We start from the raw sequence: 14,448 nt of genomic DNA, 5'->3' as shown, positions 1-14,448 counted from the left end.
AATGGGCTGGGCATCAGTCAGCAGGTAGTGAGCAATTGTGCTGTGCACCACTTGTCTTTCCTGGTTTTCACATTTCTCCCTCCTTCTCCTTTTTGTTACAATTAGTAGTAGTAGTAGTAGTAGTTTATTATTTATTATTATTTATTACTTATTATTATTTATACTTTTACTTTGTTAATTATTATTCTATTTTACTTTGTTTCGGTCATTAAACTGTTCTTATCTCAATCCAGGCCTCTATTTTCTTTTCTTTCCTGATTACTCTCCCCATCCCATTGGTGGAGGGTGGAAGGGAAAGTGCAAGAGAGGATCCTTTCCTTCTAGTGGTGCAAGACCTGGTGCCTGTGCCTCAGTGATGGTAGAGACTGTCTCCACCAGTCAATCTCCTCCTCAGAGCCCCTGATACTGTTTGACCCTTCTTTAGCTCTGCCACCCAGGTGAGCAGCTCATCCATCTGGCCACACCCCACACCAGAGTCACCTCTCCTGCTGTGCAGTGCCACTGCCCTGCAGCCTGACACCTGGATGGTTCCATGGCAGCTCTGTTTGTGTCAGCTCCAGAGCATGTCTGCTGGAGCAGCCTTGCAGTCTTCTTCAATGACACTGAGGTATGAGCCATACCCAAGGCAGTCAATTAGGAACTCAAGAGGCAAGCTGCAATTCAAATAACTAATTTTACCTTTATATTTAATACAAAAACAGATCAAGGTTAGACAATAGTTGTTTTTCCCTTCTCTTCTCAGTGAGATTTGCTGACCTTACTAAGGTTCACGACTAAACTAGTATGCTGCATGTATTTCCAACATAGCATAATTTATTAATATTAGGACCTATTGTTGGAAGAAATAAGATTTCTGAGAAATACAGCAGCCTGTTTTCTTGATAGAAAGCATGTCACCAGTGCTTCACCCTTAACCCCTGTGAGTCAAATCACTTACAAATTCCAAGTCTTGATCCTGAAGCACTGGTGTAAAAAACCTTGACTGATAACCATTAATTACCAATGAAAAGAACTGTTCTTCTGAGATTTTGTACACAATATATGTCCATAATATTTCATCCTCAAATGAAATACAAGGAAAATAGCAAGACATGTCTTTAGTAATTTTAAATGAAGCCTACAGAAGATCCCATCTAAACAAATAGAAGGAGATTAATAAGAGGCAAGCAGGATCTGTGAAGCTGTGTATGTGCATAGGCTCTTAATGGTGTATACAGCCTTGCAGCTGAATGTGGCTGATCACAAGAGACACAACATACTGCAAATCATTTCAGGGGAAACTGTGACAGCAATCAAAACCAAGATAATAAAATGTGAGAGAGAGCAGGAGTTAAGATAGGAAATCTCAGGGGGAAACACTACTGTATAAAGGATAAAGTTTCTTAATTCAGAGATAATACAGTAATGGAGAGCCTTCAAATGCTTTAGTTATCTAGAAGCAGTGGATTTGATTTTGGAGGATAAATTGTAGTAATTATCCCCAAAAGGACAGAGTGAATAACCATCCACAAGTTTTCTACATGATATTATGGGAGCAAATGAATCAGGCATGCGCTTGTGATGTGGTGCCAGTGGGGGAGGGGAGAGACACCAGATGTTCCCTAAGAAGCAAGATTTAACAAGAAAGAAAAAGCAGAACTTCCTCCTAGTAAGATCAACATACTTCTTCTAGGTTTTAATTCAAAAGAAAATTTCAGGAATGTCCTGCACAAATTTAGGTGCCTCAGGAAAAGGTATGTACAAAAGGCTTTCGTATGCTTACTTAAGGGAAACGATCACAAAAAAACAGGTAGCAAAGGCTGAAACAGAATTCAGTCTTTTTTTAACTAATCCTTAATCCTGGAATGCACTGCCTAAGCAGGAGCAAGTAAAACAGAAAATCAGTAATTCTTATTAGAATTAAAAATTTGCAATCAAAAGGATCAGCTGTTCCCATTAGCCTTATTCTGGATAAGGATAAATTCTGATGATATTTTGGACCCATTTTTCTAGTAAATATATCTGTACTTTAGATGGCATTTCTACATAGAACTGACTTCTCATCACTGTTCTTAAGCCTTTTTTTTCCAGGTGTCTGAGAAGAATAATTTTTTTCTAGTGAACTGAAAGCATCTTGTATCTTAGATATCTTCAGGTCTAAAGGTTGCAATGAAAACACATAACCCATTACTAAAAGCTGTAATGTTTTTTGAATTGTAAACTGATTTGGTGCCAACCAAGCATAATGAGAGTATGTGACAAGCAGTAAATTATTTCTTCAAACAGACACAACCAGTTCATTATATTACTTTAAATGTGTACTTTAAATACATTAATTTGAAGATTTTTAATGTTATAACCCCAAGAAGGACTGTGGATTTCTAAAGTATGTGGCTTTTCCTGTAAACATGAGGAATACAGCCAGTCATAAGGTTCTGAGATATTGATCTGAAAAAAATTTTCTTGTTAATGCTCTGAATCAAGGCTTTTGTTTGAAATCTGAGTTGTGGTATGATTGCTTAGTCTTCAGAAATGGTATAGAACCAGACTCTCCTTTAATAACTGTAGGAACCAGAGGGACATTCTATTTTATCATGAACCAATCAATCAGTGAAAAAAGTTAATTGGAATCTGGCTCTATTGTTTCTGAGCAAGTATGAGCAACTTCCTTACAGGAATATAGTGCATTAACAACTTGATAAGCATTTAGTGAGTGTTAAGGAAAAAATAGTTACACTTATATGGCAAAAAGGAAAAAAAAGAAAAAAAATCAATAATGTTTGCTTATGATTCAAATATCTGATGAATAATCAATTTTCTGAACACCTTTCATAAGCAATTATTTATCATTTGCATAATTTATGCCTCTGTGGAGGACGAGATTAGCTAGTAAATACTATGGAGTCATCAATTATACTGTCAGTGTTTTCCACATTCAGTTGCAAAACACATGATGAAAGAAAAAAATGTCAGTGAATTGATGACACAAAGACAGAAGGTGTGTCTACTGAAAACTGACTCTGTTCAGCAAGTGCCATAACTAGTAAACATCCTTAAACTGCATGGGTGTTTCTATGAACATGTATTCATATCCCCTGGAGTCCAGATTCAATATCACACAACTCCCTGAAAGAACAGAATGTTCTGGTTCTGGTTTTGTGGTGGCTGTTCTGCCGCTACTGACCAGATAAATATGAACTGAAGACCTGGAAGTCTTTTCATGTTTATTTGATAAGGTAATCCATATAAAGAGCTGAGTAATTGCAGCTGAAACTAAAGTTCTGCCATAAACATGGAGAAGTCCCCCTATGATGTGCCTTTGTTCTTAAGGTCATATTTGAAAACTTCCACGTTGACATTGATATTCTAACAAATGTTGACATGTTATTGTAGAATGGATCATTTCAACATCTAAACATATGCATACTTTGGCAAAATAAATAAGAAAAAATACATATTTAGTCTTAGAATATTCATTTTTGTAGCGCTAAGTCTTTTGCTGTTTCATGAAAAATAAAAGCATAAAAACAAGCTGGATGGGGACTATGATTGTATAATTTTGCAGAGAAGCTGGGTAACTGTGGGCAACAAAGCTTGTCAGTAACCTGAATCTTTGAAACTTCAGACCATATGCAGCTGAAATTGGGTACATCCAAAAGTGTCAAAAAATTGTGGCATGTTTTTGAAATCTGATAAAATTATTTTGCAAGATGAGGTAAAGTGGAGTAAAATACTCTTAATTTATACTCACTTGTGCTGGGTTTCATATGCTTAGTATGAATTCCTGTAACTATGCTATGTATGCCAGTACAGGACACTTGTGAATCAATTAACATTTTTCATATATGTGTTACAGTATGCCCCAGATTGGTTTGTACAATTTATTTGCATGGTGTTTCTATCTTTACTATCTAAATTTAAATTATTGTATGAAGATTTTTGAAATCTGGCAAGAAAAGCAAAAAATTCCTTTGTCCTTAAAGGTGAAATGGACTTGTTGGGCTGTCCTAATTATAAGCAGTCTCTCTTGGATTACATTAGATACCAAACAAACTAACAAAACTATAATATTTATATAATCAACTTCTTGGTAAAAACACAAAATCACACAGTGAATGTTACAGTACTTAGCTATTATGAAATTAAACATAAGGAGCAGTGCATCTTTTGATGCTAAAATATATTGTAGGGGTAAGCTGAGATGTCCAAATGTTCTCCTCAGCCTGTAGAAACCTCATATCTAGGTGTGGTACCTTTATTTTGTACAGCTTCTTAAGAAATTAAAGATTTATTGAGCCTTATTTGAAATACAAGCACAGCAGGTGTTTGATTCAGTTTTCTACTAAGAAAACAACTCTCCTGAAAGAGATGCTGTTATGGCTTCCTGTCTTTTTCAGTGTAATTTCAAGAATGATTGTATACAAAATATAGCCTATACTTGAAGTATCCCAGTCCAGAATCAGGGACTGCCAAATTCCCTTGTTGCCCATGTTTGTTCTGTCTTGTCCCTTCAGAGTGACATTTTCTGCTGACCAGTGAACAGAATCAGTGGTCAAGGTAGAGAATGGGCCCCATGTCCTTTCAATCTTACAGGGAGCTGGTTAGTAAAATCAGAGTTATATCCCTACCTGCTGAAGTCTGAAATTCCAGGTTTGCCATTTCTGAAGCTGGTATGCAGATGGGAGCTTCTTTCTTGCTGAATCTGAAAAGAGGATGTGGTCTGTGAAACCTTATGAACAGCCACACCTAGGCCACAGTGCTCTGTGAAGAACCTGCTTTAAACACACCCATTTACTTAGTATCACCTACTGGTTATCTCTTTTCAACTTCTTTCAAAATTATACTGACACTGAATTTCCCTTTGGAATAATTGAACATTCTTAATCACAAAAATAGATCTGTGCAAATGTTTTTGCTTCTAGAACTGTGTACTTCCATACTTCATCATTCAAATTAGTTTGTTCCTAGGGAAATAGGCCTGAGAATGTGGGAGTTCTGCATGCCTGAGTTCTAATCCTTCCTTCAGGGACTGCATGTGCATTCAGCATTCTGTTCAATTTTTACTGAAACAGCATTGGAAACAGAGTGCAGTATGTTTTTCTGTGTCTTAAGAGTTTATCTTTTTCACAAGGAAACAAAAGCCCAAACAAATGCTGAGTTATTTTACATTACTAAAAATAGGTTTCATTAAAAATCAAGAAAGAGGTTAAGCTTCTAAGAGGTTCTAATTCAAATTCATATTTTTGCCAATTATGGGTTTTGCAACCACACAAATGGTAGTGTCTTGACCAGAGGTGGTAGTTCAGAATACCTGACAAAGGCATGCAGCATCCCCATAGCATTAGGCACAGTCAGTGCCTCCAGAATGACTAAGGAACCTTAAATGGGGCATTTGGTTCAAGCTGCCAGAATTACATACTTGCCGAGAGGTTGTTTATACACAAATGAACGCTGACTAATTGCCAAATGACTGACACCGAGACTGTCACCTCAGAATACATGTACAAATCTCCCTTCTCACAAAACAGAGTGAGGGGTTGGGTTAGTGCCTGCTGCACTTTTGCCTGCAGCTTGGTCACACCACAAATTTGGTAAGACCTACTGAGAGAGGCCCATATCCTGCACACCAGGCATGTGACTGGCCCAGCCCTGAGGAAGCTAAACAGCATCTGCTGGCATTTTGCTGGATTAGTTGCTACAATTTGCACTTTCACAAGCAGCAGATCTGTCCCTGAAGAAATGATATTGCTACCACTTGCTAAGGGTTTATCTTTTTTTTCTCCTATGAAATATAACTGTATGTTCAGACTTTGGAAATATTTTTACCCTATTGCATCATTTTCTATCTGACCAAAGTGGATCCCTGCTCTCTTTCTCACCTTTTAGGATGCAGCTCAATCAGCTTCTACCTGCTGTGGTTTAGGATTTGGAGATCTAGCTACCAGACCAGGTTGTGCAATAGATTAGCATAAGGTGTTATTAAATATTACATCATAAAAGCAGACATATTCTGTGAGACACTTCTGTAGCTACTGAATGTGGGTTTGTGCATAATACCAATATGAAGGTGTCTCTGTGCCACAGTCTGACTTCTCATTTTGAGCTAATACACACCAGCACTGAAGATAGAGCCTGGAGTGAAACTTCCCCTTTCTCCCTCCCTCCCTCCCTCCCTTTCTGCTCTCCCAGCCACCTAGACTCATCTGTTGTTTTGCAGCCTCTGCTTCTACAGGTGTTTAGACACAACTCAAATCTGGAGATCTAACTGGGGATAATTGTAACTCAAAACAAAATAATAACAAATGAACAAAAATTTAGTGAGTTTTTACTAAACTAAAAGGTACTTTTAAATTGATCAGCTTTACTAACAGTTCATTCACCTGCCAAATGAATCCTTTTGCTTATACTCATAGCATGGGAACAGAAAGAAGCAATTAAAAGCAGGTAGGACCTATTCCTTTTTATTGGAGGGACAGTTTTAAGTGGATGAGTTACAGAGACACTCTTTTCTCCACTGATACCACAGGCCAGAAGATAAACCCAGAAGAGATCCTTGTTGCACATTTAGAGATCAAACACAGATTTATTAGTCCTCCTCAGCAAACCCTGGCTTTTTCCAGACATTTTGAGGACAGAAAGGTAGAATGATCTGTAAAGGTGTTCAAGATGAACATAAGTGTAAAAAATTATAAATATTGTGGAACCCATTTATATTTGGTTTAGCTTTATGGTTAAAGGACACACATTGCTTCTGTATGGAGTGTTCATGTTGCTCCTATCAATTAAAAAGGAATGCTGCAGAGCTTTTCACGTGGAAATATAGGCTACAATCTTAAGTACCAGTACATTAGATTTTTAAAGTAACACTGGATTAAGTCTGGTCAGTTTTCAGAACAGAGATCTTTTTTAAAAGTCTTGCTAGCACAGGTGTGGTACAACTAAGGCATAACCAAGGTGAAACAGCATCTTAAAGGCCATACCACCGGATATTTGTATTGATGATACCTACCAAAGAATCATAGAATGATTTGGGTTGGAAGGGTCCTTAAAGGTCATCTAATTCTAACCCCCCTGTCATGGGCAGAGACACCTTACACTACACCAGGTTTCTCAAAGCTCTGTCCACTCTGGCTCGGAACAATTTCAGGGATGGGGCATCCACAACATCTCTGGGCAACCCATTTCAGTGCCTCACCACCCACAGTAAAGAACTTCTTCCTAATATCTAAACCTGACCTCTTTCAATTTAAAGCCTTCACTCCTTGTAGAAATTCCCTCTCCAACACTCTTGTAGGTCCCCTGGAGCTTCCTCTTCTCCAGACTGCATCCTAGCCCTGTCTTTTATAGAAGGGGTGCTTCAGCCCTCAGACCATCTTTGTGCCCTCCTACAGACTGGTTCAAACAGATCCACATTCTTATGTTAGGGGCCCCAGAGCTGAATGCAGTGCTCCAAGTGGCTGCTCCAGGTGGGAGAGCAGAGCAGAGGGGGAGAATCCCCTCCCTTGACCAGCTGGCCACACTTCTCTTGATGCAGCCCAGAAAACCAACTGTATCCTGGGCTGCATTGCCAGGTCATGCTGAGCCTCTCATCAACCAACCCCCAAGTCCTTCTCACCGGTGATTCTCTCTGCTCAGCCTGTTTTTGTGCTTGGGATTACCCTGACCCAGGGTCAGGACCTCATAACTGCCCTGTTGAACTTCATGAGTTTTGCATGGGCCCACTTCTCAAGGTCCCTCTGGATGGCAAGTAGTATAACTGACTATATTCTTCACAATTTAATAACAGTGTAATATTAATTCTTGTATTACAGTAATGCCTTGAAATTTTATCAGTAGTTTATGAGTGTCACGTATCTTAAAGAGTGCTGTTACTCTTCTGAGCATTGATACCTAAATCTTGATTTTATAGTTAAAACAGTCTAACTGAAGACTTTGTTCTGGCTAAGTAAAAACATTTCTAAATGGATGCTTTTGAGTATAGACAATGATTTTCAACACTATGAATAAAAAACACATTTCAGTAAAAAGTAGCCTTTTTATAGTTGAGAAGGACTACTTGTGAGGAAAGCAGGTGAAAGCAGCTAAAATATATTCATAATTATCAAACATTTACCTTGAATACATCATCAAAATGCTGTCTGAACCTGAATTTGTAGACTCTATTACTGCAATATAATGAAAAAAACCACTGCCTCAAGCTTCACCATGAGAAATTTAGATTGGATGTTAGGAAAAATTTCTTCATCAAAAGAGTTGTCAAGCCTTGGAACAGGCTGCCTATGGAAGTGGTAGAGTTGCCATCCCTAGAGGGTGTCGCACTTAGGAACATGGTTTAGTGGTGGACTTGGCAGTGCTAGGTTAACAGTTGGACTTGATGATCTAAAGGGTCTTTTCTAACCTAAACAATTTTATGGTTCTATAAATATAAACCTGAAAGAGAAAAAAAAAAAGGATTATTTCAAACCACGAGAAGAATAAGAGAAGAAATACACGTAATCAATACAATAGCAGAGGTGTATACATGGCGGGAATACTGGTGAGCAGCTGATCTGGAAGTTTCAAATGGGCTCATCACCATATTTGTAAACTCATTTTTCATGCATAGATGTAATAGATTTTGTCTAAAATAGAATCACCAGGGTAAAAGACCAATCATAACTTCTTCATGGCAGAAATCCTGTCATAAAATGAAAACTAATTACACTGCTTAGGGCAAGAAATATCTGGTTGGCAGAACTGTTTATATTCTAAATATCTAGTGGTACTTAGACCATGCAGTGACTCCATAGTACCAGATTTATTCACTAGCCTTGGAACAGACAGATTACTCATCCATTTCTACTGGAAGATCTTGAGGAAAGGAAGGAGGAGCTAAATCTGTCAAAATTTTCTTGTTCTCTTTCAGTGAAAGGTTTTATTTGAAAAAAGTCTTGAACATCATTATCTCCTGAGCAAGAACTGATTTGAGTAGTAGAAGGGTTGATTTGAGTGTACTGTTTAAATCAAGTAACCCTCAAAAATCAGCACTCTAAAATGCTGACATTAAATTCTGATTTAATTGAGCAGCTGCTACAAGTGAATAGGAGTTGAAATAGCTCAGCACTTTGTTCAACAGTTCTGCATGTACACAATAAATTTGGCTCAACAAGAGCATTTTTTATTAAACAATGTCTTCATCTGCAGCTAGATGCAGCATATAATTGTATCATACTCATATTAAAATATAAGCATATTAGCTTACAGTTCTGCATTCTCAAGGTGTATGACACAGGTATAAATATCATTATATGGCTGTTCTTTCAGCCTCAATACACGCAGAACACATCATAAGGCAGATCTTAATAATGAGATTCAATGCTTTAGGTATTTCTTTTTCTGTGAAACTCTTGGTTTTGATTAGTTTTGGTTTTTTTTGAAACTTAAAAAGTTCCAAGAATTATGGGGATGAAGAATGCAAAGGTAAAAATGAATACCACAAAACAAAAAGTTCCAAGAATTATGGGGATGAAGAATGCAAAGGTACAAATGAATACCACAAATCAAATGTCTTTTTCAAAAGGAAAGAAAAAGTGTATACCTAGTAAATTTTGCTGGAAGTCACCTAGTCGGTTCAAAGGTTGAGTCGGGTATCGATGTTGGCAAGCCCTCAAAGGAGGGCACCGGGACGTGGCTGCCTGGCACAAGCAAGGGGGGCGGCATCCCCCGGCAGGCAGGGACGCTCGGAGAGAGGCAGGGGTCAGGAGCAGCAAAACCACACAGTGTCACGGCCGGTCCTGTTTTGTACTTACTTTTATACTATACATCTTCATTACTGTGAAAAGATTTAGAAGTGAGGGATTGCTTTGATTTTCACGCCTGGGAATATTGAGACAGGAAAGCTGAAAGTTCGTGGAAAGCGTTGCAGCACGTGGTTGTAAAGTCCCGCGCTTCCACGAAACACAACCAACTTTCCGGACTGCGGGTGAGCCCTTGAAGATGAACAGGTGGCCGTGAGCCTGCCCGAGGCCAGAGGGAATCGATGTCCGGCCGGCCCGGGGACTGACGGAGCGCCCCCCGGCCGGCCCGAGGACTGACAGAGGGCCCCCCGGCCGGCCCGGGGACTGACGGAGCGCCCCCCGGCCGGCCCGGGCACTGACGGAGCGCCCCCCGGCCGGCCCGGGGACTGACAGAGGGCCCCCCGGCCGGCCCGGTGACAGAGGAGCGCCCCCCGGCCGTCCCGGTGACAGAGGAGCGCCCCCCGGCCGGCCCGGTGACAGAGGAGCGCCCCCCGGCCGGCCCGAGGACTGACAGAGGGCCCCCCGGCCGGCCCGGTGACAGAGGAGCGCCCCCCGGCCGGCCCGGCCCCGCCCGCGCCCCGCGGCGGCGGCGCGGCCCCTTTAAAAGGGGGCGGGGCCGCCCCAAAGTTTGCCCAAGTTGCGGCGCGGGCCGGCGGCGCGCGGGTCCCGGCCCGGTCAGGTCATGGCGCCCCCCGGCCGGTAGCGCGGCCATGGACTCGTTGACCGCCCTCACCGGCAAGGGCAGCCGCCTGCTCCGCGGGACCGCCAGCCGCCTCTGGGGCGCCGTGCCCGGCGGTCTCCGCCACGGCCGCTGCCAGGATGGCCGGAGCCGCGGGGAGCCGGGCCCCGCCAAGCCGACGCCAGGTACCGCTGGGGAAGGGGCCGAGGGCGCGGGGGTGGCCGGGGGTAACGGCGGGCAACGGGCGGCCCGGGCCTCCCCGGGCAGCGGGCTCGGCTCCTCGCCCCTCCCGAGCCTTCCTGGAGTGCGCGGGCTTCGGCGGGAAGCGGGAGCAGCCGGGGCAGAGGGTCCCTTCTCAGCCCGGAGCGGCCCCGCCGTGTCCCGGGCTGGCAGCCGAGCCGGTCGGGGAGAGGAAACGACAGCGGCTGCTGCCCCGCTCCGGGCGGCTCCGAGCGGCAGTCGGGGGAGGGCGACAGGGAGGAGGCGGCGGGGGAAGGGGCGCAGGGCGGGCGGGGAAGGGCCGGCACATGGGCCGGGGCCGGGCGCTGCCGGCGCCGCGGAGCGGTTGCGGCGGGGCTGCGTCTACCAGCGGCAAACCGACTGAACGTCTTCCTGATTTCCGTGACACAACTCCTACACTTCCTTTATTAACTTCCCTTTCCTGGTAGTTTCATAGACCAGGGTGTAGGAAAGCACCTGGAGCACATGCTCCTCAGTTGGCGATGTCCTTTGTCTACGGGGTTGCCTCTGCCTCTGGTGCTGCCTAGGAACGGGCAGCATTACTGGGAAGTAGGCTCGGGGATGCTAAGGGCAGAAGTAGTAGCTGTGCCACTCAGTGGCCAAGCAGGTCAGTCAGGAGACAGCAGTAGGTGACTCCTTGTCCTGTGCCTGGAAGGAGGAGGGCTGCTGTTGTCACCTCTTGTCTTGATAATGCTGTTGTGGCTGTTGGTATAGGTATTGTAAGTATCTGATGTGAGCACTTAGATTGGCAAGAAATACCATGAAAACTCGAGGGGTGGTCAGTAAATGCACACACCCTTGTTCATGCAGAAGAGGAGCAAGCAGTGACAACTCTTAGAGAGGTAATGCTATGGATTGGGAATTAAAAACAAGTCATGACATAACTAGTAAGAGCAGCATGATCTAATGATTGCTTGGAAAGAAAAAAACATATGAAGTTAAATTTGTGAAAGTGCTTTGTAATAAATAAAGAGGAGCATACAAGGAATAGTAAGTATTTTCCTCTTTTTCCCTGTTTTGAGAAGTTCTGTGTGAAGTAGATGAATGAATGTTTGTTAGAGTCTCTAATTGAGGTTGAAGTCAGGTCTCTACTGAAATGAATATTAAAACACATTAAGTTTCTTTGTTATTGTAGGGTTATTATGGAAGAGTAAAATAGTTGTTTCCCTTGAAGGGAAGCTAGGTATGCTACTCAGTGTGGTAGGCAAGGTAATAGGAATGCCTGTGCAGCCAGTCAGGTGTAGATGTTTTTTCCTTTTGTGCATTGGGTCACAGTTCTTGCACAGAAAGGATAATTTGTAACCAGCTATATTTACATTGCCACTCTTTATTTATTTCATGTCCCTCCCCGCAGCATACACAGGGAGTGATAGAGACTGTAACTTGTTTCTCAGCAGTGAAATGAAGTGCCTTGAATAGGGCCTCTGCAAACAGTTAAAGACTTTTTGACAAAGATTGCTTACACTCTTTTTGCAGACCCAAAATGGCAGTAAAATGCTTTAGCATCTTCTGGCCTTTTAATCTCTTACAAGGCCTTGTGTTCAGCTGTTAGTATAAAGCGTCTCCTGTGATACATGAGATTTGTTGGAGGGAAAGGCCCTATTTTCCTCCTTTCTTCTGGGAGAAAGGCTTAACTCAGACTGCATTGTAATGTTCTGTGTTTTCTTTTCCTCTAGCTTTGAGCAGAAAATGTATCTTCACAGATGCTTTCATAATATAATGCTTAAAATTTGTGTTAATGACAAAATTCTAGAATGCAGGGTGAGTCTCTGTGTTTATGGACTTTATTGCAACTTTTTCCTCACCTAGGTGAAGTATGTGCAAGGCAAGTAGACCTTGGCCCTCCTGTGCTGCCTTCCCCTTCACAGGGTTTCTGTCAGCTATGGGCAAAAACAAATTCTTGTGACTGTAGAATTCTTCTGTGGAGCATTTTGCTGGCTTTCACAAACCACCTGTGCCCTGGTAATGGGTGCTGTGGAAGCTGTAACAATGATTACAATGATTCATTTGAAATCAGAACTCTGTTTTAATTAGAGATGGGTCCCCTGGCATTAGCTTAAGACTTAATAGCAGATTCTAAATGCTCCAAATGCTTAGTCTCTGCAGTGTCCTGAATCCAGGCCTACCTATTACTGTAGTTTTAGCTCCCCACCTAGGGCTTTCAGTTGGTTGGTTGGTTTTTGGTTTTCTTTTGTTTGTATTTTTTTTGTTTGTTTTGTTGGATTTTTGTTTGAGTGGTTCAGTTGTGACTGTGCATTACTTGTTAAGAGAACAGTTCTTCATAAATGCCTTAAAACCATGTTTCAAATTCTTTGAAACAAAACCCAACCTTTTTTAGCTTCTACAATGAAGTATCTCAATTTAATTAATGTAATATTAATAATTTTACCCTTACTGTCTTCATACTTGTCTTTTTGAGCAGTTGAACAGCTTTTCTGTCAGGTGTACAAGGTCAAGGAGGCAGGTCTGTTCCAATGCTGTGCTTTAAATCACTTCTTTGGACACATGCAGAACAGTCTATAGTATTTCTTGCTAGGGAGAAAGTACTCACTGGAAGACTGAGTAGTGCCATAGGAGTCTGTAAACCTGTTTGTCTGGTTTACACTGTTTTTGTCAGCAGCCTAGTTAGTGAAAGAACTTTATAAAGATTTTTTTGTCTTTTAATGGTTGTGATGGAGGATAAAAATGCAAATATAATCAGAAAGTCAAGAGAAAACATCTGGCTTTAGTAAAGGCACTCTCAGTGTCAGAGTGTAAATGTTTTCTTTTTTTTAAATTGCCTCTAAGCTTTGAAATATAACTTCTAAATATAATCTATTGATATTTTATAGGATGAGCTAATATGTATGTATTCAAGCCTGGATTTACCCAGAAACTTTAGCTAGAACGGTGGTGTTATTTTCTTGATTACTGTTATGTACTATAGATGTTAGCATGCTGAAGTTAATTGTGGTTTTAGTTGCTTTGAGATGCAACTCACAGCTTTAGGCAATGTGTGATTAAGAATTATCTTTTCTGCACAATTAACTTGAAGGTTCAGTTTGAGTCTCATCTATACAAACCTTTTACTTAAATGAGCCAGCAGTGCATCCCATAGTTCAGTCTGCTTTGCTGTGTAAGGAGAGTGTGACCAGCAGTGAGCAACATGGTTTTGCATCTTTTCTGTGATACTGCTGAGGCTATACATGTGCTCTTTGATTTGTGTACCGTGTTCAGGAGAGCTGCTGAGGAACTACAGAGGGTCCAGCCAGTTTATCTAGGGACACAGGGCATCAGCTTGTGAGGAGGGGTTGAGGGAGCTGGGCTTTAGTGATGCAGAGGGGAGACCAAGACAACTTAGAGGCAATCTGATTACCTCCTATATCTACCTAGAGGGACACACTCTTCCCAGGAGTGCTAGGAGATTAATGAGGAGGAGGAGCCTGAGTGTTAGCTTAGGACAATAGAAATTGGACAATAGAAAAAACTTCACACAGAGTGGTCCATCACTGGGACAGCTCTAAGCTGACCTGATTTGATGTTGAAAATAATTCTACTTAAAACTGGAGGCTGGAGTAAGTGTATTCAAGAGGCTTCTCTTCTGAATGACCCTTTGATCTGTGAGGATATACTTTTGTACCTGGAGTCTTACGCTTCTTCCCTCCAAGATATTTTCACCTCACTTCATGGAGGGAGAAAATACACTGCACAGGTAGTGCTGACTTCCTGCAGTGTGTCTTTCATTACGGACAGAAGTTAAATAAAAATCAGTGATTCAGAGACTCTCTGAACCAG

At 41.9% G+C, this 14,448-nt stretch overlaps 1 protein-coding gene across 5 annotated transcripts in view; it reads left to right on the top strand.

Moving 5' to 3' along the window:
* The window catches only part of OXR1 (oxidation resistance 1), a 258,894-nt gene that overhangs the window by 175,540 nt on the left and 68,906 nt on the right, over positions 1–14,448 (top strand). Inside the window, exon 1 of one of the 5 annotated variants that reach the window (XM_059474321.1) lies at positions 10,410–10,619. The exons of the other annotated variants lie outside the window; for them this stretch is intronic. Coding sequence (XP_059330304.1) covers positions 10,466–10,619 — 154 coding nt within the window. The 5' untranslated portion in view covers positions 10,410–10,465. Of the gene's footprint in view, positions 1–10,409; positions 10,620–14,448 lie in introns of those variants that run through there. 5 annotated transcript variants of the gene reach the window in all.

Source organism: Ammospiza nelsoni, chromosome 1 (assembly GCF_027579445.1).
Source record: "Ammospiza nelsoni isolate bAmmNel1 chromosome 1, bAmmNel1.pri, whole genome shotgun sequence".
Classification (NCBI taxonomy): Eukaryota; Metazoa; Chordata; class Aves; order Passeriformes; family Passerellidae; genus Ammospiza; species Ammospiza nelsoni.
This window is presented reverse-complemented; position numbering and strand designations above follow the sequence as displayed.